The 23,684-nt window shown below is 36.4% G+C and overlaps 1 protein-coding gene across 3 annotated transcripts in view; it reads left to right on the forward strand.

Annotated features, from left to right (window-relative positions):
- Nucleotides 1-7,768: 7,768 nt before the first annotated feature.
- DLD (dihydrolipoamide dehydrogenase) overlaps nt 7,769-23,684 on the forward strand; it is a 28,036-nt gene continuing 12,120 nt past the window's right edge. Inside the window, exons 1-8 of one of the 3 annotated variants that reach the window (XM_012650324.1) lie at nt 7,775-7,947; nt 9,529-9,607; nt 15,658-15,737; nt 16,244-16,312; nt 17,071-17,140; nt 18,522-18,622; nt 18,925-19,068; nt 19,849-19,950. In XM_012650324.1, coding sequence (XP_012505778.1) covers nt 7,801-7,947; nt 9,529-9,607; nt 15,658-15,737; nt 16,244-16,312; nt 17,071-17,140; nt 18,522-18,622; nt 18,925-19,068; nt 19,849-19,950 — 792 coding nt within the window. In that variant the 5' untranslated portion in view covers nt 7,775-7,800. Of the gene's footprint in view, nt 7,948-9,528; nt 9,608-15,657; nt 15,738-16,243; nt 16,313-17,070; nt 17,141-18,521; nt 18,623-18,924; nt 19,069-19,848; nt 19,951-23,684 lie in introns of all 3 variants that reach the window. The other 2 variants (XM_012650325.1, XM_012650326.1) reach the window with 2 other exon arrangements.

The following is a 23,684-nucleotide window of genomic DNA, read 5'->3' on the forward strand; positions in this document are numbered from 1 at the left end:
TTGTCATCTCGGGGTGAGTTGTAATTGTCTTTTTAAAAGGTAAACTTAAAATAATTGGATGCACATGCCTCCAGAAAAAAGTCAGAAGGGAGCTTAACGCGCTAGAAATCATTTTGTCAGAAAAATGATAAAGCGTAACACTGTTGGTGTAGGGAAAATTTGCAATTCTCTAGGAGATGCAGAAAGGAGGAATGACAGAGATTACCTCTTTGAACATCTGTCCTCTTGATTCTAATAAATAAATGAAGAAATTCCTACTTGGCTCATGGACAGGAGTCAAAGAAATGGCCAATTTGTGGCAGATGATGACTATGTTCTTTGTTGTAGTGTATCAGGGAACCTGTTCAGTATTGGTAGGGATAGCTATTCTTTACAGTAGTTATATCTCTCATATTCAATCTTCATCTCATCCCATTACATCTAGCTCATTCTTAAACCTGCCTTTATGTCTGTCTTCATACTCTGTCATGCTAAGAGCAAGGTCCAGTTCCTCTCCGCCTAATAGGTTTTCTAAAACCCTACCCCAGTGTCTCCGACATTATTTCCTGCTCGGTTAATCCTCGGATATAGCAACGACCTTCCCACCTCAATGTGCATTTATTCACATATCCTAAGTATTTGGGTTAGCTCTCCCTGCCCATTTTCTTAATGTCTAGGATGAATTCCTTCTTAATTGGAAACATTAAATGAAATACACTGAATGAGATAAACTGAAAAATATTTCCAACTTATTTTCCCTCAAGTACCATTTCCACCTGAATGGATTTAAATTATGTGAGGACAAAGACTACGGAAAGGGAATATTTCATAAGCTGGCAGAAAATGGCTTTCCGAGATACACTCCCGTCCCTCTTATCTCAGTCCCCTTTAGAGAGAGAGAGAGAAGGTAGCTACTGGTTTGAGAGGCATCGGGATTTTTTCAATTGATTGAACAGAACAACAATATAATTGTGTTGCTTCAAATCCCATAAAATTGGTTAGAAGCAGAGAATCATTTCATGAAAAGAAATGGACTTAGAATCAGAAATCCTGGGTATGAGTTTTATCTTCATCATGTAGACTTGTAAATTTAGGCCAGTAACTTAGTCCCATCGTAATATTGATGTCAGGGTCACCACATAGGCCAGTGCTAGTTGACAGAATTCTATAAACTGAAAAAAGCATTTCACATACTTATTCTTAGAGCTCGTTAAAGACTCACATTTCATGACCACCACCCTAACCTATCTTACAGAAGATTCACTATGGATCACCTGCTGATACTCAAGTCAAGTGCCTCAAAATGTATTTTGAAAGCAAATTCAACTAACTCGCTTGTTAAGTGTCCAGTATTACAGCAGTATAATGATTTCCCTTTTTAAGGACCTGCTATGTACCATGTGCATTGTTTGTTTTGTAATAATCTTCAATGTAAGTATCACTATCTCCATTTTATAGATAAGGAAATAATTTAGAGAGATCAGCAAATTCATCCAAGAGCACAAGCAGTGGAATTGTAGAATGAGGATTCAAACCCATAGATTTTCCCCAGAAGCCCATACCGTTTCCTTTGCCCATGGTAACATGCTGTAAATTATTATGCCTTTGTCCTTTGCCCAGAAGTCTCTATGCCTCAGGAACCATTCTCTCTGGTTTTTCTTCTCCCTCTATCAAAATCCTACCTACTTTTCAATGACCAATTTAATTAATTACATCTTGATGAAGACTTTCCCCAGGTCTCCAAGCCCATTAAGATCTCTCCACCTCCAGATTCCTGCAACACTTATCTTTTCTACCCACTTTCCTTCATTGAACATTTTTTTTGAGTGCCTACTATGTGTAAGACATTGTTCTAGACACTGGGGATGTATCAGAGGATGAAACAGACAGAAACCTTAGCCCTTGTGGAGATTAGATCATAGTGACAGCAGAAAACATTGTAAAGTAATATAATAAAGTAGTTATGCAGTATGTTAGAAAATGATGAGTGCTATGGGAAAAAAGTGAAACCAGGACAGGGAGAATAAGAGTGCAGGGCACAGATGGGGCCTATTACGATTTTAATTAGAGTGGTCAGGACAGGCCTCATTGAGAAAGAGACTTTTGGGTGCAGACTTCAAGTAGGCAAAAGACTGAGTCATTTATAATGCTGGTTGGGGGAGGAAGGTGGAGAGGGGTAGGGAGAAGGCCCAGCCCAGGCTGGCCTATTGACTGATACTTCTTTACTGCTTGCATAGATGCCTGCTCTCCTCAACTAAATGGTGAGCTTTCTAAAATCAGGAAGGTTTGCTAAATTATTTGTGTCCCCTTCAGTGTTCTGTGCGATATTTTGCAACCAGTAGATGCTCAACAAATACTTGGTAATTATTGACTTATTGATTACAGCACATCAGAGATATAATACCTTTGTATTTAGAATAATTTTGAAGCATTAATGGCAAATCCCCCATCCATTCCTACCCCAATGTACATATTTCCTTTTTGGAGTTCCCTGCTTTTTCAGAGGTAACCGTAGAGCGAATGACATAATGGCAGAACACTGCCCCCTTCTGGGAGGATAGTGCTAGTGGCTTTTGACTCTAAAGCATTCTTTGCTCACTTACATAGTTAGATACTCTTAACAACACTGTATATAACTCATTACTATCTACTCAATCAACCACAACTGCTTAGATTAGCATTTTGATACAATTTTGTTGTTGTTATTTAATCACCATTTAAGAAAATGAAATTTTTCAGGATAAAAGAGATGATTAGGGAATGAATCAGGTATTCCCTCAGTAAAAAAAAAAAAAACACACACAAAATACCTAGAGGAGTGGTCTGTATGGCAGTGCCTCAGAAAACTATTTGGGCTGATTTCTTTCATAATAGAAGGGGAAATTCAACCTCAATAAAACTTGGTTAAATAACCATGACAGAGCAATGCCAGAGATGAAGTCTTCCACTGCAAGAGTATGAAGAAGTGGAAAGAAAGCACCAAGGGACTCTGTTCCTCACCCGTCAGGGCTGTGTCTGGTGTGAGCAGATGCAGCATAGAATTGTGGACTGGGCAGGGGCCGACTTATTGGCTGCATGACCTCAGGTATGCTATTTAAATTCTCTGAGCTTCTGTTTCCTTTCCTGTAAAATAGGGTTAATCAGACCTGTTTTGCCATGTTATGAGATTTTAAAAAATACTTCACATAAAGTGTCTGGTATATAGTAGGTGTTATTTTTTAAAACATTTTTATTTTTAATTATTATAAGTATATAATAGTTATGTATCTTTATAAGGGACCTGTGATGTTTTGATACAATCATACCATGTGAATTAATCAAATCATAGTAACAGGGTATCCGTCACTTCAGGCATTTACCATTTCTTTGCATTAGGAACATTCCAATTCCACTCTTTTAGCTATTTTAAAGTATACCATAACTCACTGTTGTTATAGTCACTTTGTTGTTCTATCAAATATTGTTTATTCTAACTAACCAAATTTTGATACCCATTAACCATCCCCACTTTATCCCCCACTCCCAGCTACCTTTCTTAGCCTCTGGTAACCATCATTCTACTCTCTGTCTCCATGAGATCAATTGTTTTCAATATTTAGCTCCCACATACAAGTGAGAACATGAGAGATTTGCCTTTTTGTGCTTGGCTTATTTCATGTAACACAATGTTCTCCAGTTCCATCCACATTGCTACAAATCGTAGGATTTCATTCTTTTTGTGGCTATATAATATTCTATTGTGTATATGTACCATGGTTTTCTTTATCTATTCATTCACTGATGGACACTTAGGTTGATTCCAAATCTTGGTGATTGTGAATAGTACTGCAATAAACATAGGCATGCAGCTATCTTTTCAGTATACTGAATTCCCCTCCTTTGGATATATACCCAGCAGTGGGATTGCTGGGTCATATGGTAGTTCTATTTTTAGTTTTTTGAGGAACTTCCATATTGTTCTCCATAGTGGTTGCACTATGGGAGTTACATTCCCACCAACAGTGTAAAGCGTTCTCCTTTCTCTACATCCCTGCCAGCATTTGTTATTGCCTGACTTTATGATAAAAGCCATTTTAACTGGGGTGAGATGATATCTCATTGTAGTTTTGATTTGCATTTCTCTGATGACTAATGATGTTGAGCACTTTTTCACATACCTGTTGGTCATTTGTGTGTCTTCTTTTAAGAAATGTCTATTCAGATCCTTTGCCCATTTTTAAATCAGATTATTTGATTTTTTCTTATTGAGTTGTTGGAGCTCCTTATTTAGTCTAGATATTAATCTCTTGTCAGATGGGTAGTTTGAAAATATTTTCTCCCGTTCTGTGGGTTGTCTATTCACTTCATTGATTGTTTCCTTTGCTGTGCAGAAGCTTTTTAGCTTGATATAATTCAATTTGTCAAACTTTGTTTTGGTTGCCTGTGCTTTGGGGGCATTACTCAAAAGTCCTTGCCTAGACCAATGTCTCCAGTGAGTCTGAGCCCCAGTTGCCCAGGGGATAATCTACTCATTAACGTACCTGAAATAGTTTCCATCCCTTTTCCATCCCTACTGGTGCTTCCTTGAATCATTTCTCAAATAAACTCCTTGTATTCAAATGTTTGTTTATGGGTCTACTTCTAGGGGAATCTAACTGAAACAGTTGCCGGTTAGATACTGGGATAAACAAAGGAGTTGAGAATGGCTGCAAACTTTTTATTACAGATGATAGGTTATTTGGAGGTGTCACTAATTATAAACATAAAGGAAAACATAAATGTTTTATAGTAAGATGTTAGATAATTAAAGCTGAGGTGCCTGTTGGACATGTTCAGTAGGCACTTGAAAATATGGAATTGGAGATCAGGAAAGAGGTAGAGACTGGCGATGGGGATCTGGGCATTATCAGTATATGTAGGCAGGTGCTAAAGCCATGAAAGTGGGTGAGATGGCCAAAACGCTTACGCATAGAAAGTTAAGGACAGGTTTTTATGAAACATTAACATTTAAGAGATTAGAGGAAGAAGAGCCGATGAAGGAGATTGAAAGGATAGAGTCCCCATTCTCTTCTGTCCCTAGACAGAGCACTTAACTTTGGCCATTTTGCTGACCATTTAAATTTCTGGTCTATTTACATTATGAAAGTACATTGTCCTCTAAGACTTAATCTGCTACACTGGGTAAAGAAGGAATTAAGATTAAGTTTAATAGGAGGGGGAAATGGCTAGGGAGAAGGGAACTAATGTTGGTTAAATGTTTACCATGTGCCAGACCCTGTACATATATCATCTATTGAATACTTACAATAACCTGTGATATGGGAGCTAGCACCTTATGTTCCCTTAAAGAAAGTGAAGATTAGAGAAGTTAAGAAATATCTACAAGGTTCCACATTTATTTATTAAATGGAAGAGCAAGAGTTTACCCAGGCTGTTCTTTTTTTTTTTTTTTTTTTTGAGACAGAGTCTCACTCTGTCACCCTGGGTAGAGTACAGTAGCTCACTGCGACATCAAACTCCTGGGCTTAAGGGATCCTCTTGCCTCAGCCTCCTGAGTAGGTGGGATTACAGGGGTGCACCACCACTCCTGGCTAATTTTTCTATTTTTCGTAGAGACGGAGTCTCACTCTTACTCAGGCTGGTCTTGAACTCCTGAGCTCAAGCAATTCTCCAGCCTTGGCCTCTCAGAGTGCTAGGATTATAGGCGTGAGTCACCATGCCTGGCCCGAGGCTGTTCTTGTCACCATATTAAAATCTCAATGAAGTAAAGACTAGCTTACTTAATATTCCCTTTTTTGTCTAAACCAGCAAAGGCAATGTTTTGAAAAGCCATCCTTTCGAACATTTTGATTGCCTGACTTATTTCATTTATAATTAACAGTTCATTTCCATTAACTCATGTAAATTAAGGACATTTGAAACTGCCAGTTAGAACTTCTGATTCATTTAAGGCAACCACTGTTTAAGAATTAAAATAAGTGAAAGACAACATAAATCTCTAAAATATGCTTTTTCTTTGACCTAGCAATTCCATTTTTGGAATTCAGTGCAAGAAAATGATAAAGAATATGTGCAATGACATAGGCCACAAGCTATTCATAATGCTGAAAAATCGATTAAGAGCCTAAATATCTAATAATAAAGAACAGTTAATTAGGGTATGTCTAAAAATACTAAGTAGTCATTAGAACTAATGTTGTAGGCTAGTATTAATATGGAAAGTTGCTCCTGAGATAGTTTTAAGTGAAAAAAATCAAGTTAGGAAAACAATTAGGGTCGAATTTTTGGCTGCCTTAGCTGGAATATAAACAAGGGTAGTGTGGGCTATCCATCTCCCTAACCTCTGCCCCACCCACACCCCAGTATGTTTGCAGTAATTGATACACATTGTGGCTTTTGTTTCTAGCTGAGGAAAGAAGAGGTATAATTGGTAGAAGAGGTGAGGAGGAGAGTGGAGGGATATGGTGAGTGTAGTAAGGAATCTGTATCCTGCCTGACTTCTCATACTAGTTTGAGCTCCCGGGCTTTGTGAATTAGAGCTGGAAAGGATGGAAGTGGGTTTTTTCCCCACTATAAGAATGCAATTCTGTAATTCTGGGCAAGGGAGTAGGGTCAAAAGCCCAGAACAGTTCAGGAGAGAACTATGATATTTGGTGTATATGCAGAGATGACTCCTAGGTCAGATGTCAAAGTCAGGCATAAAGCTGGAGAAGATGCAATTCTCCCCACCTGTGTAGTGGAGCCTGCTGACTGTCTCCCAATATCTCTTCCTCCCTTATTTCTCATTAATACAATTTTACCTAGGCACTGGACAGACCAGACTGTTTCCCAGATCCCCTTGCAGCTACCTATGGCTTCGTAATCAGATGGAAGGAGGATATGATGGCAGAAACTAGCACAGCCATCTTGAAATAACAGATACAAGGCAGGCTCCGATGATGGCAGAGTCACAAGATAAAAGGAACCTGGGACCCTGTCACAGGGCGGAGGTGACAGCAATACCATCTCTATAATGAACACAAATCATTTATATCTAAAACTGAGCATATGGAGTAATTTCTAACTAGTGTTTAAATCCACAGAGCCCAGCACAGTGCCTGGGTGGTAAACTTCCAAGAAATGTAGAATTAAGCTTATTCACACTATATAGAGTTATCACAAGGCAAGAATCAGACCTTAGACTTCTCGTGCCCAATCTTGAAGATGATGTTTTTCAATGCTTTTAAACCTGTTATCTCTTCTGAAAACCTAAAATCTCACCCACCATACCACCAATTGTAATTCGTTCTGCAAGGGAGGTATGCTGCCTATCTGAGGAAATAGAAGATAGTGTGTTTTCTACATATTGCCAGTTAGCTTACTTGCTTAGAGCAAGATGTCCCATTCCTTATAGGCATTTGAGAGGGGAGATTATAAAGCAGCAAAGTTCAAAGGCTTTGGCCTCAGGGCTGCAGTTATCTCTCCCTTGCGAGACCTTGGGGGTAGTGTTAATGGGGCCTCATCCAAGAAATGGAAATACTATTAATACTTCACATGGTTGTCATAAGGATGAAGTGAGACAATGTGGAAAGTGCCGAGGAATGCCTAAAACAACCAAGAGTTTATTAAACTTGTCAAGCTTTACTTTCTGTAGCGTGCATTAAGCAAACGATAATTTTATTTGTTTATTTCGTGTTCCAAATATAAGATTACATTGTATTTCCGGGTATTTTGACAGCACCTTCTAAAATGATCCCTCCACCCTCCGCTGCCACAAAGCACTACGCCCCTTACGACAGCGTACGACGCCGAGCCTGACAAGAACGAAGGCACCGCGCAGGCCAATCGCGCTGCTGCCGGGGGATGACGCAAGCTGCGCTTGTGCATGCGCAGGGCGGGGAGACCTTGACGAAGTGGTGGAGTCGCTTAGCCGAGGTGAAAGCGTTGCCGGAAAGAAAGATACAGCGGAAAATGCAGAGCTGGAGTCGTGTGTACTGGTCCTTGGCCAAGGTGAGGGCCCCGTTTGAGTGGGTGGGGTCGTGCTGAGCCAGAGGCACGGGGCCGCTCAGTGGGTTCCGGACGCGGCCTAACTCCGGTTGGAGTGGGAGAGGCCGGGGGGCCTGTCCGGGACTGCGCCTGGCCCCGCCTCTGCACCGTCTCAGCCCGGGCCTCGCCTCAGAGGTAACGGCTGGTTCTCCGGCAGCAGCAACCAGGCGGCGGGCCTGGGCCCAGGCTGTGGGGCTTCCACGCCAGTGCGACGGCCGGCAGCCACGCACACCACACCTCCAAACCTGGGCCTCCACCTTGGTGGAGGAAATGTAAGCCCCCGGCCCTTATCCCTTATGGTTTGGCTTTTCATACCTTCTGCCTTTTTCTTATCCTAATCCTGACCCCTAAGTGGCCTAATTTTCTACAGTGGGCAGGCAACCTTGGGGCCACTTCTTGAATGACATAGACCTAGTCAGCCCAACAGAAAGCTCTAAGAATTCCCCTAAGGTGCTGTCAGTGTTTGCAGCTTTAAATTAGTGTCCGTTGCCATCTCTCAGGTCCTCCTGGAGTTTATGTTTTTAATTGCAGCGGTTGTCGTCAAGACAATTTTCCCTTTTTATCTACCAGCAGATACGGCCAAACCATATGTATGTAGGACCTTGGCTGGGTACCGTGTTGGTGGAGACCTTAAAGATAATATAGCAATCAAGCCCCTTTGTTTTAAAGATGAGAAGCGTATGTTCCCCAAAATTAATATCATATGCCAGAAGTCCATGCTTTTAGGGACAGGAAGAGCTGGGTCTAAAACTCAGGACTGACAGTCTTCTGCTCTTTGGTCTGCTGTCCTGCTCTCAGGTGCAAGAGTTGCTTTGGAATAGAGAACATTACTGCATCAGTATAGATTTTGTCGCTGCAGCCTAACTGCTTGCTGGGATAGGAAGAGGAGATACTTGCTTTGTTTCTTTGTACCTCACTGTTCTTAGGAAATGGTAGCCGTAAGTATATAGAGATAGTGGAAATTATAGTGCAATTTGTAAAACTGTAGTAGCTCTAGAACATCTTTACATTACTTAGTGCGTTTTCCTAAGTTACCTTGTCTAATTTTCTGTTTCTACTTCATGACTTAGGAACATCTTTCTAGGTAAATGTGGACTATATATACATGGTAGATTAGAGTCAGGAAACAATAATTACAAGTAAAAGTATTATCATACTGTAGATTATTCAAGTACTTAAGTTATAACTTTCAGAACTTTAATTATGACATTATAATGATCCCTGGCACTAAAAATTAGCCACACTTTCTGAAAATTTAATAAAACTTAATACCATTGAATAAATTTTTAAATTAGGTTAAATATGAGATGGTTTGAATATTCATAATAAAAAGATGGGTGTGGCAAGCCGAGACTGAAAAGTTTAAATGATTGTTATTGTCCAAGAGGAGAAATTGACATGTGACCTCTATGGCAATGGAAAATGGATTAATAATCAGTGCTTGATACATTTGCTCAAAATTGTTACCTTTTCATCAACTTCAGTGGTTCTATGTTTTGAATTCATATCTTACATAATAGGAAAATTTTCTTTCTTTCTTCCTAGAGGGGCCATTTCAATCGAATATCTCATGGCCTACAGGGACTTTCTGCAGTGCCTCTGAGAAGTTACGCAGATCAGTCAAGTAAGTAATTAGTAAGTTCTCATCATTTCAGCTGACAGTTCCTTTCTATTTCAATGTAAAAGCAAGTGAATCTAGAATAACTTACGATAATCTTAGAATTCATTTGTTCATATATTTAATCATTTAAATGTTACTGACCACCTAGTGTGTTCCAGGCAGTGAACAAGGCAAAGCCTTGCTGTTATGAAACTTGTGGTCTGGTAGTATAAGAGAAGCAATAAATATTTTGGGAATTAATTGAAAGTTAAAGCAGGTAACAGGGAGGAAGAGAGACAATTTTAGATAGGGTGTCAGGAAAGGCCTTTTTGAGGAGATGGTGTCTGAGCAGGGGCCTGGGTGAAGTGAGGGAGTAAGAAGATTATTTCAGGCCGAGGGAAATAATGGTGAGAAAAGTCTGAGGTAGGAATTAGCTTGTGAAGTTTAAGGAATAGCAAGAAGGCTGGTTTGGCTGGAGCAGAGACCCATAGAATGTAAAATCAGAGAGGTAGGCAGGGGACAGATTATGAAGTGCTTTGTAAGCCAAGCCATGTAGTTTGGATTTTACTCCAGTGTGATGGGAAACCACTGAAGGGTTTTGACCAAGGCAGCAGTTTCTTATGTTTACATTTTAAAAAGTTAATTTTGTCCACTGGGTAAGTTTGTGTTGGTTGTTTTAACAGTGTTTAGAATGAATGGTGAGTTGTCTTTTTGACATTGTGAATGAAAATCTTGATGAGTTTATCAAAAAGCACATTTTAAAGAGCAGCAGGATGTACCTACCCTAAAATGAAGCTACATATCATGGAATTTTCCTCTTTATACTTTTTTATATTTTTGAAGTTTCTGTAAAGGATATGCATTTTAATTTTTAAGTATTTAAAACAGGAAGTTAATGGGCTTATATTGAAATATTTTGATCTCTTAGTATGAAGGATATTGATTATTTGAAATTAGCTATTTTGACATTTACTGGACTCACCTATGTTGATTATAAGTAAAATCGGATGTCTTAAAACTTCGTTGTAGAAATCATTAGGTGGGGGAACTGTGGCCATCAGTCTCCCTGCATCCTGTGAAATAATTTAATCCTGTATCCTTAGCTGTTAACAAACCATTATCATTTTGGATATTTTATTCTTAGAGGAAGGATGGGGGAGGATTCTAGTCACCAGTGACCAACAGTGAGTGAGTAATTTATTCTAGCTTTGAACAGGTCAAGAAGGCTAAGCATAGGGAGCTATGAAATCTATATATGGACTGGGAATGGTCACAGAATTCTTTCCTAAGGAATTATGTTGTTATCTGAAAAGGATGAGGGTCACTCAATTTACAGATTGGATCTTTTATTGTAATTCTTCTTTCTCTGTAGACTATAAGAACCAGAGCTGTGTCATTTATATATATCCCAAGAGCTTAGAGAGTAATATGCTAATGTGAAATGCGTGCAGTTGGTATTTATTTCTAGGTAGATGGAACAGACTGTACATAGGTAGACCAAAATAATTCTGTGCATGTAAGCTAACACAAGTTCACCATTACTGAAGCTTAAACTGCATGGTATTGGTGAGTAAGCAGAATGTGGTGGGAGTTGAGGCTGGAGAAATAGTTACTGAAGGGATTTGTATTCTGTACTCAGAAATATGGACTTTATCTAACAAGAGACAGGGAAACCAGTGAAGAGCAAGAGAATAATATCCAAGTTAGGTTTAGCTGGGGGTAGCACTGGGGTAGCAGTGTGTAGGGTGTAATGGAGGATGGGAATGAGACTGGAGGAAACAGGACTAAAGTTGGGAGGTGGATCTGAGAAGGGAGTAACACTTGCTGAGTGCCTAGTATGCACCTGGCACCCTTTTAGGGTCTTGACATACATTCTCTCTGATTCTTACAACCATAGGCTGTAGGTATCGTCCTTCTATTAACCCTATGTTACCTCAAAGCCCAGAGAGATTAAGTAATTTGCCCAAAAATTTAGGGGTGATAGAGTTCAAATTTGAACCTCGGTTTGTTTACTTCAGATCCTTTCTTATTTTACTATATTTCTTCTTTATGAATTAGGAGGTTGTAGGGTTGTGATCAGAAAGTGGAGTATTGGAATTCAAGATTTCAGAGGCTGAGCAGTTTTGGGTAATAACAAGTGTAGAATGTGACTGTGGGAGGAGGTTACTGAAGTAGATTTTAAATCAGCCTCCCTTATGCCCCAACAAAACGTCAACAAATAAACTTTACCAAATAGCTCTTATGCTCATTTTAATGAATTTGGTAATTAATGATTACTGCTTTATAATATCTCTTTTCCTATTCCTTTTTTCTTTCTAAAATAGTCTTGTTTTATCTTCATTTTGACATGTGCTTGTTTGCCATCACTATATTGTAAGATTATTGAAGATACTGATACTATCCATATAAGTAAGGCATTCATAAATATTTGATTTCTTTCCGATAGTAAAACAGCTTCTTGTCATTTTAGTTGAAGTTCTTGATTAGCTTGAAGATTATGGGATCATCTGAGTGTTTTAGAAGGCGATAGAATGCAATGGTACATATAGAAGCATAAGTTTCAAAATCTAAAGGACCTGCCTGGTTTGAATCCTGGGTAGGTCACTTACTAGTTGTGCAGTCTTGTGCAAGGTACTTAGTTGTTTTTAGTTTTTTCTTCCTCTCTTAAATGGTAGTAATAACTATGTCATAGAGATGTAATGAAGCATCAATAAGACAACATATATTAATATGAAGCATTTAGCTCACTGACTGACACATAGCAAATTACCCAAATGGTAGGTGTTATTACAGACTGACTTCTCGAGATACGTCTTGTAATTTATCGATAATTACACCTTTATTTCAGTGGTAGCCTTGATAATGTGATGCCTTATTTTCCTCGTAATGATATATAATAAGTAACATTTGTAGGATAATTTGCAAAGCACTTTTTCCTGCTTTTTCTCTTTCAGTTAAGTTTAATAACATTAATTGCCATGTTTAAGTCAAATCACCTCTCATTGTACCTGAATATTTTAGCAGTATCAACCTGATAGCTTCTGCTGATATTTTACTGCCACTTGAGATGCAGATTGCTATCCAGTTGTTACTTGTCATTTTCGCTGACTTAGTCATCTTTCTCTTGTGTTACTAGTTTGTATATTCTTTCAGATTTTCTTTTTCACTTTTAAAGGCTGATGCTAATTTTGTAAAAATTTCCGAGTACTCCTTAAATTGAGTACTAAATGTATTTCATTCAACTAGTTTTCTATATCCTGATTTTTTAACTTTATTTATGGGACCCAGCCTGTTAAATGCTTCTTAATAAGGAGAAGGTAAATCAGAATGATGTGTTGTAAAGGTTCCTTTGCATGAATCCTTGGTACAGGTGAGAACTAGATGATTTGTTTTTCTGAGGTTTATTATGAAAAGTTGCAAACATTTAGAAAAGTTGTAAGAATTTTACAGTGAACACCCATAGATTCTTCCATTAACATTTTTCTATACTTAACTGTCAATCCATTTATCAATCCATCTTATTTTTGGATACATTTCAATACTGGCTAGTTTTTGAAAGTTTGTCATTGGCTTGCACCCTCCTGTATTCTCAGCTGACAAATCTTTAGATAAAGACTCTGCTTTTTTCTCTTCATTTTTGTGCTGCTTAGCACTTTCTTGGTGTTGTGATTGAATGTTACATCTAGCTTCTTCAGTGAGAGATGAACTGTTTTTGATATTTTCTATAGTTTTAAAAAAAACTACCTAAGATTATGTAGTCAATTGAGAAATAAAACCCGTTTTTTGACTCTTGTTTTTTATCTTTTGTTTACTTCTCCTGGTTCTTTTCCAAACCAAATTTCTTTTTCATTTTTGTACTGTGGATTTACTATATGTGTTGCATATCAGTAACTAAAAATATATACTCAAAAAATACATATACCTAAAACCTAAAATATTTAGTCATTCATTAAAAATATTTTTGAAGAATTATAGCAATAATATATAACTTACAAATACATAATGTGCTCATATAAAGAGAAGAATATAAAATTTTATATGGCAAAATTTGAATTTTATAAAAACTTTCATAGAAGAAATCTTAAGAGGACCTATAAACATAGTTTTCTCTGGGTTGTATGTCAATGTGGATGCTTTTTGGTTTTGGGGGTTTTTTTTTTGCTTTTCTATGTTCAAACTTTTTTTAGTAAACCTCTATTTTTTAATCAGAAAAGATATTAAAAATTCAGCAATGAAACCTGTTTTGTAGCTTATATTTACATTACTGTGAAATTAAAAATTGGAATCCATTTAGGTGATATTGCGTAGATCATTTGGTTCCAGATTTGAAAATAGAAATACATTTTATTATATACTTAATTCTGAACATAAATCAGTGAACCGAGCAGGGTGGCCAAAAAGCACAGGTGGGATCAGTAAAAATTGAAGCAATAATTTTTTCGTGTATTGGACTGGCTATGTATTTTTTCATGTATTGAGTAATCCCAATTACCTGATATAACCAAGAAGAATCCAGTATTTTCATTTATTCAGTAGGAAAGATTCTTAGATTTTGTGGATAATTGGGTTGAATAACTTCTTAATTATCTGCCAACATGGGGTACTGTGCTTCTGTTCAGGCTAGCAAAGGTTTTTTTCTCATCTTCTAGAGCTGTGATTTTGCAGGAAGGAGATGATGCAGATTAAAGTTGTCATCTTTGTAGGTCAGAATATAGCTACTATATATCGAATACTTGCTATGTATGTTACAGGTACTATGCTAAACTATGTATATATATTATTTCGTTGTGTGTTAGCACACTGAGGTTTTTTTGTAGTCTTTATTTTGCAGGTGAGGAAATGAAGATGCGGCAGGTTAAATTACTCACCCACCTAAGGTCACATAGCTAGTAATTACAAAGCTTAAGCTTTCTGTGATTTTAGTTTATGATGGTTAAAATTGAGGAATGGAATAGCATTGAATAATGGAAAGACCCCCAAAAGTAGAATCAAAAAGCTAAGTTTTGTCTTTGCCACTCACTTGCCACCTTGGACAAGTTAATTGACCTCTCTGAAACTCGTGTTTCTTCTGTGAAATGTCTTGTTTATATCATCCTTACTTTCCTCGTAAGAAGTTCTTTGAATCAAATATGATAATATATGTAAATATGCATTAATGAACTGCTAAACGCTAGACCAGTTGGAGTTCTAAGGACAGTGGAAGGGGAGAAGGGAGATTGTTCCTAACTCAGAAGTCATTGTTACTTTATTTGAAATTGGATTGAAGACACTGGGAGTAATTGGATTTATTTGTACGTTTGTATTACAATTATTATGTTCCTAAGCCTGCTGATGAAAGTTAATTTTCAATTTTTTATCTTTATCTTTATATGATAAATATCCAGAATAATTAATCGAATGTTCTGGTTAGCCTATCTTAAACCCTATAACATTTATCAATATGCAAATAAAGTTTGAAACATTTATCATGCATTATATGGAAACTAATTTTTTTTTGATATTTCAGAAGTTAAAGACCTGAAAGAGGTAATTTGTCCTAAATTTGTTGGAAGTACTAAGGCATTATACAAAATTATATTACTTAATTTTAACATTTGTCATTGAAGGCAGTATTATCATTCCTATATTATAAAAAGGTTAAGTCACTTGGCCAAGTTCACACAACAGATCAGTGGTAGTGCTGAGATTTGAAGTCTTGTATGTCAGATTCCAAAGCTCAGGCTCTTTTCTTTCATACACACTTGTCTTCCAGTGTCACTAAACCTCTGTCAGTTATCATTAAACAAAACTACAGAATTTAGCAAGGTCAGTGGGTACAAGGCTAATATTACAGAAACTCAGTTGTATTTGCATATGCCATAGAAAATGATAGAAAATGAAATTTTAAAATTTGTGCCATTTTCAGTAGCATCAATAAACATCAAGTACCTGGGAATAAAATATTACTGTGTAGACATGCTGGTTATTTGTACTTTCTTGGAAGTTTAAGTATTAGGTTGTTTGCTTTTCCAAAGAGCTATTTTTGGTAAATTTTAAGCGATTTACTATTTTATATCAATTTGCTTTTATTGTAGTTGATGCTGATGTAACAGTTATAGGTTCTGGTCCTGGAGGATATGTTGCTGCTATTAAAGCTGCCCAGTTAGGTTTCAAGGTAAGGTTTAAACTTAAACTAAGTGTTAATACATTCTTATTTGGGAAGGGTTCATGATGTTCACAAAATACTTCGTAGGTGAAAACATGGTAAATAATTTCTTAACTTGTTAAATTATTGGTAAGCCTGAGACTAGTGAAGATCGGGTTAATTTGGTTATAGCATTCACATGGAATGGAAAGTGAAGTCCATGATTTTTCCCCTCCTCCCAATACTTTTTATTATATTTTGGCTTGTAATCACACTTTGGAAGATATAGCAATAGAACTAAAAGCATATATTTAGTAATGTTAAGCAAACAGAAATATCTTTTAGAATACACTTTTGGCCTGAGAGAATTTAGTGTTATTTAAATGATAAATTATAAAGGACTCTGTATTTTGGGCTCTGTAAAACACAGCTTGAGTAGCTTGTTCTGTAGGAAAATTAAGACATACATTTGAAATTTTAGTGAACTGAAACATCGTAGGTTACATACAGCTAAACAGTGTTTTCTTTGGTTGTAGACAGTCTGCGTTGAGAAAAATGAAACACTTGGTGGAACATGCTTGAATGTTGGTTGTATTCCATCTAAGGTGAGCATATGTTTGGTACAGTGCAGAGATTTTTTTTTTTGTTAGCTACTAACTAGAAGGATGGATTGAGACTAAACTAGCGGAGTTATTGAATAATAACCCATGTATGATAAAAAACTACATTTTTCTTTAGTAAAACTTTTATAAAATAGTGCTGTCACCAGTCTGCCACACATTCTTGCAATAGCTTCCTTGTTTCAGAATGCCTAGCCTATCCATTCAAATAGACTCTGATGTTCTATTTTTCTCTTTATCTTTCCTTTACCAATGAAACAGATAGTAGATAGTAAATTTGTCTTTTAGGTTCTTTATATATAACGTAAACATGACTGCCTTTTTCACCTGTCACCCTGAAGTGTGTACTTATTTCTTTGCTTTAAAGAAAGTAAAGATGTTTTATTTTCATTATTGTTTGTTGAGTGTTTTTTTACATCATTACTATTTGTCTTTGATTAACTGAATTGGTGTAGTCCCGTGTACTATTCCATGTAAGAATGCAATTTTTTTTAACTTCTTTTGAAAATTTTTATTGTAAATTGACAAAATCATAGTTGTATATATTTATGGAGTACAAAGTGATGTTATGATTTATGAATACAATGTGGAATAATTAAGACAACCTAATTAACATATCCATCACTTCAACTACTTATCATTTTTGTAGTAAGAACATTTGAAAGGGAATATCTTCAGAAGCACTTTTTTATTGTATGCAGTCTGTTTATGAATATTTGATTTCATCTTTTTATTTCCTGTAGGCTTTATTGAATAACTCTCATTATTACCATATGGCCCATGGAAAAGATTTTGCATCTAGAGGAATTGAAAGTGAGTATACTTTTCGTAATTATCGATATTACCAGATTGCTTGACTTGATTCTTCTGGCCAGAGACTTAACATGTATCTAACGTGTGTAATAGATGTTTAGTGAGGAAAAAATAAAGATAAAATAATAAAAAATAAAAATAAAGAAGCTCAAAAATGTAGAGATTTACTTAAGAAAAAAAAAATTCCAGATTTCTACCATAATGTATTCTTTTCCTTTGCCCACTTTTTCCTGAAGTCTGCATTTGTGTTTATATGAAGAGTCAGTTTTTGTTTCTCTGAAACGTGAAGATTACTGGGGAGGCTGGATTCCTGAGTGCTGTGGACAGATAAAGAAAAAGGAAGGAGGGAAGGCATACCTAAGCTGTTGATAGTGGAAAGAGCAGAGGAGAGAAAGTGAGGCGTAGTGGAAAAGGAAGAGGACATTTCATAACATTTGAATTTGGTTTGTCTTGTCTCCTGGCCATACTATTTTGGGCTGTTTTCTTCTTTTCTCTCCAGATAATGTCGACAGATACTTCTGGAGGGTTGGGACCCATGCATACCTTGGGGTGTTGCTTTTCCTTCATTTGTTTCTTCATAGCAATAGGTTTCTGAAAGGGACTGTATGTAGGCAATCCGGAATATAGAGGTTATGTATATACACTAAAGAAAATAAAAAGTGGAATGATGTAAGGAAAGCAGAGATAAGGTAGTCAAGAGATCTGTATTGTAGGCAAGGGTTTCTATCTAGCTCTGTGACCTTGGGTAAATTCTTCAGAGTCTGTGTTTCCTTATCTCTAAGATATTTGTTGGTTGTTTTATGAGCTGATTTCTAAGATATCCTTCTTACCTCTAAAATTCTATTGAGTTGAGCATTTTTATTTTATATTGTTGCTTCAGAGTGCTCTTCTGAGTTAAATGAGCAATTAAAACCCACTTGATTAAATTAAGCTTTTTATATTAAGCTTCTGTATTTGAAATTTTCAGTTGTGTGTTTTGTAATTAGTTCTTGTTTCATGAGATTTAGCATTTTCCTTTATTTAAAATTTCAGATGACATTTTACTTTGCCATTTCTACTTAAATATCTTCCTGACTTATAACTATCATAAGGTGTTTGGAGAATATGTTGTTGCAGTGGGATGTAATATTTTATTTTGGATTGCATTTTTACCCATGGGGGACATTTTATAGTGTATGATAGGTTCCATTATTATGATATGATGTTGGCCTTTTGTCAGCTGTGATAATTATCGGTTATTAAATTTTAAAATTTTACTACTGTCTGTTACACTGTTTTGTAAGCATTAGGCTGAAATTTTCCAGACCTTGGTCAATGAAAAATACTACACATTGCTTCAAGAATTTAGCTAAGAACTAAAGATTTATTTAACAAATTACAGTGTCTGAAGTTCGCTTGAATTTAGAGAAGATGATGGAGCAGAAGAGTACTGCAGTAAAAGCTTTAACAGGTGGAATTGCCCACTTATTCAAACAGAATAAGGTCAGTGCTTAATGTTCAGATTTCTGCTTTATTTTGTATACATACTAAACATTGCATTATGCTAATAGCATGATGATATTTGAACTTGGTCATGGGGTGAGGGGGATATTTATTTAATACAGTTTGCTAACCTGAAATAGATTTCTCTGACTGACAGAACAAATTTATTGCTGTTCCGTATGTAACATTACTAAGTAAGGAAGTATGTCATTTTAGATAAATTATTTTCAGAGTATTTTTATTTAATGTTTATCAGAAAATTATTTTAAACTTTGTGAATTTATAAACGTTATTTTATAAAGGTTGTTCACGTCAATGGATATGGAAAGATAACTGGCAAAAATCAGGTCACTGCTGCGAAAGCCGATGGCGGCACTCAGGTTATTGATACAAAGAACATTCTCATAGCTACAGGTTCAGAAGTTACTCCTTTTCCTGGAATCACGGTATTTATGCTTTATAATTTACGGCTTCCTTTAAAAATAGATTTTATATATACTTTATGCTATTTATGAACTTTGAGAGACTTCTGTATATATATATTTTTCCCCCCCCCGAGATTCTATATTTTGAGAGGTATTCAACTTTGGTAGGTTACCTGTCTTTATTCTGCAGTGATTTTGACCAGATACAGAATACTTTGTATTATAAAGATATATTTGAATTCAGCATGAAATTAAAATTGACCACTTTGTTTTACAGTACTGAATGATAAAATTTAAAGTTAGCATTTTTAATGGGATTCAATGAAATTGGATATATGGATAGAAGTTATAGATAACCTCAAAACAAATAAATGACTTAGTATTTTTAGTGATTTTGCTGAATGAGATCACAGTTTATAGATACTATCTGTATCTATACAGATTGTGGAGGATTGGTTCCAGGCCCCTCCTCAGATACCAAAATTCACAGATGCTCAAGTACCTACATAAAATGACATAGTATTTGCATATCAGTTATGCACTTCCTCCTGTGTACTTTAAATCATCTCTAGATTACTTATAATACCCAATATAATGTAAATAGTTGTTTATACTATATTGTTTAGGGAACAATGACCAAAAAAAAAAGACCGTACAGATGCAACTGTCCATTTTTTTTCCCCAAATATTTTTGATCCATTTGGTTGAATCTGCAAATTTGGAAACCATGAATGTAGAGGGTCGACTATACTAGGTTTTTCCAAATAATTTTGATTGTATCTTTTGTTTTTCTTATTATAGATTGATGAAGATACAATAGTGTCATCTACAGGTGCTTTATCTTTAAAAAAAGTTCCAGAAAAGATGGTTGTTATTGGTGCAGGTGTAATAGGTGTAGAATTGGTAAGTGATGTCTTTCTGTTACCTCCATGGAGTTCAAGGGGATTTAAAGGTCTCCTGTTTGATTCTTTGCATAATATCGTAGGCTGATCCATGCTCAGTTTTGCTTAAACACTTCTAGCAATAAAGAGTTTACTTTTTAAAAAAAAAAACCTTTTTAGGTAATTGTTAGTCATTAGAATGTTCTCCCTTATTTAATAGTTGGCTTCTCTGTATCTTCCATCTTTCCTCTTTCCTATGATTGGTTGAATTGATTTTTAATCTGATAGCCATTCAGATATTTGAATATAGCTCTCATTCTGAGCAAATTGCATTCCAGATGAAGACCATACTCTTTACTATGATGTACGTGATCTGGCTCTTCCCTTCCTCTCCATCCTTATCTTCATGCTGCTTAGATTTTAGAAATGTCAAACTGAGATTCTCTGTGCACTATGCTGTTTTATACGCTCTGCCTGCCTGGTTCTCCTTTCTTGACCATCTGGCAGCTTTCCACATATTTCCAGTGACCTTTTCTCTCCATTTTAGATATCCTTTCTCAGCCACTGTACCTTGTAATCACCAAGAATTCCGCTACTTCTGAAATCATAACTTCAGACATTTCATTCTTTAACCATGACTTCCTTTCCTCTCTTACTTAGTTATTCCTAGTATACTTGTATGTTTTTTAACTTTACTGGGTCTTCTAGTCCGTAGATCTCTATGCTTTTTTTTGCTGTTTGCCCTTTCCTGTCTGCTTTTTTGATCAGCTTAGATTCTGTAGTCCATAATTTTAACGACTTTCTTACAAGTGTCCTTCAATTGCGTGCCTTGCCGTTTTGTCATATCTGCTTGGCGCAACTCTAGTCCTGTTTGAATGCAGCAGTCTGCCTTTTTTATGCTGTTCTCAGGCTATTGACCGTACCTGGAGAAAAACACACCCGCAGATTGGTGCCTGTATAAATTCTTGGTCACAACCTCAACAGGAACCTCAGGCTTTCTGACAATCCATTATTTCCTTACCTGGCACACTGTCCTGGTCTCTGCAATGGCTGTTTGATTTCCTACTCTTCTCAAACCTCTGCTGGTACGCTATCTTCCGCTGCCTACACTGTCTTCCTCTGCTTGTAGATGACTTTGTCTCCTAAATATCAAGTAAAAGAGAAACCATCAGATGAGAATTCTCTCATTGTAATGCCCCGGATTTGAAATACTTTTACCTATTGTTACACCTGTCCTTTTGATCTTCCCCTCTGTTACTGTTGGAATGCTGTTTTCCCTAAGGCTAATCCCTTCACTTCCGCTTGGTAGCACATTGTTTTTTGCCTTCTTGAAGACTTATTTAGTGATTTTTATTCTTTCTTGTATTTGTCAATCTTCAAACTCTTTTCTACTTTTGCTTCCTTCTCATTTACAATTAAATATGCCTCTATGTATGTACCTATGTACCATATATACGTGCTCAGATGCATTTGCACTCAATGACACAGGCTTGTGTACACATAAATAAGCCTTCTCTTGATCCCATTTTCTTCTTCAGTTACTAATTTCCCTTGTACTTTTCCTCCACAACCCAGCTTCTCAAAAGAGTTGTCCATGCTCTATTTCATCAACTTCCACTCACTTCTCAGTCCATGGCTTCTTGTGTCAATAAATTGCTCCAACAAGGACATGAATGGATTTATTGCTCAATCAGTTTTCTTCACTGCTTTATTTGGCAGCAGTTAGCATTGCTGATTTTCTTGCCTTTGAAACTCTTTCCCTAGCTTCTCTGATTCCATATTCTGCTGGTTTTACATCTACCCTTAGGGCTGAATTCTCCATCGTCTATGCAAGTTCTCCTTTTCTTAACTTTTCCTTTAATTGTTAGTATTACTCTACATTCTGTCTCAGGGTTCTATCCTGGACCCTTTTGTCTCTCCACAGAATATTCTCTTCACTGCCACCTCAGTTTTCCCAAGAACTCAAAAATATCTGCAGCCTGATTCTTTCTTTTTGCCTCTGGACTTTTATATCTAAATGCCTACCAGCATCTCTGCTTGTGTGTCTCACAGGCATTCTGTTCAGTAAATGTATAACTTAACCTTTCTGTCCCCATCCTACCTCCCCCACACCCAAATAAAACTAACAAACTAAACTAAACTAACAAAACTAAATCTGTTTCTCTTCTAACATTTCCCACTTCAATGAGTGATACTGCCGTCATTGAACAAATTTGAATTTTAGAATCAAACACATTTAAATTTGAATTATAGCGCCGCCTCTTATTGGTTTTATGTTTTTCTTAAATTAATGAGCCTCTCTGTACTACTTGATTTGTCATTAAAAACGGGGATAAGAATAACAAACTTACATCACAATTATTACTCAGATTTAATAAGGTAATACATTTAAAGCACTTAACGTGGTGCCTGGCATCTAATAAGCTCTAAATAAGTGGTAGATACTATTGGAGTTTTCCTATCTCTATAGATTTTGCAATCAGTTTTCCTAAAGAATAGGTCACTTGTCTATGCTTATCATTCCCTACTTTGAATTATAGACTCCAGGATGATGCTTCCTATCGTTTCCACACTCCTGTCATTTCTTACTATTCCAGTTTAGGTTCAGAGAGTGGTTCTTTTTTTTTTTTTTAAACAGCTTTATTGAGATATAATTCACATATATGTTCACCCACTTAAAATTTACAATTCAGTAGTTTTTAGTATATTCATAGAGTTGTGCAGCTGCCACCACTATCTGAATCTAGAACGTAACGTGTTCATCACCCCAGAAAGAAACCCAGTGCCCATTAGCGATCATTCTCCATTTCTCCCTTCCCCCTGCCCCTGGAAACCATTAATCATTCCGTGTCTATGAATTTGCCTATTCTGGACATTTCATATAAATGGACTTATACAATATTATTTTGTGTCTAGCTTCCTTCACTTAGCATGATGTTCTTCAGGTTCATTTAAGTTGTAGCATGTATCTATACTTCATTTCTTTATATGGCCAAATAATATCCTATTTTACAGATACATTTTATCCATTTGTCAGTTGATGGACATTTGGATTGTTTCTACTTTGGGACTATTATGAATAACACTGCATGAATATTTGCGTACAAATTTTTGTGTGGACATCTGTTTTCATTTCTTGTATGTACCTAGGAGTGTAATTGTTGATTTATATGATAATTCTGTATTTAACTTTTTGAGGAACACTGTTTTCCACAGTGGCTGTACCATTTTTACAATCCCTTCAGCAGTGCAAGTGTCAGTTGCTCCACTTCCTCACTGGTACTTGGTATTGTCGGTTTTTTTTTTAAAAAAATTGAGCTATTCTAATGTGTGTGTAGTAGTTTCTCATTGTGTGTTTTTTTTTCTTTTTTTTTTTTTATTTCAGCATATTATAAGGGTACAGATGTTTAGGTTACATATGTTGCCCTTGCCCACCCTCCTTCCCCCAAATCCAAGCTTCAAGCGTGTCCATCCCCCGGATGGTGTGCATCGCACTCTTTGTGTATGCATATACCCGTTCCCTCCTCCTCCCTCCCCGACATCCAATAAATGTTATTCTTATATGTGCATTTATGTGTTGATCAGTTAATACCAATTTGATGGTGAGTATATGTAGTGCTTGTTTTCCATTCTTGGGATACTTCACTTAGTAGAATGTGTTCCAGCTCTATCCAGGAGAATACAAGAGGTGCTATATCACCATTGTTTCTTAAAGCTGAATAGTACTCCATGGTATACATATACCACATTTTATTA

This window comes from Propithecus coquereli, unplaced genomic scaffold (assembly GCF_000956105.1).
Source record: "Propithecus coquereli isolate 6110/MARCELLA unplaced genomic scaffold, Pcoq_1.0 Scaffold32, whole genome shotgun sequence".
In the NCBI taxonomy this organism is placed as follows: Eukaryota; Metazoa; Chordata; class Mammalia; order Primates; family Indriidae; genus Propithecus; species Propithecus coquereli.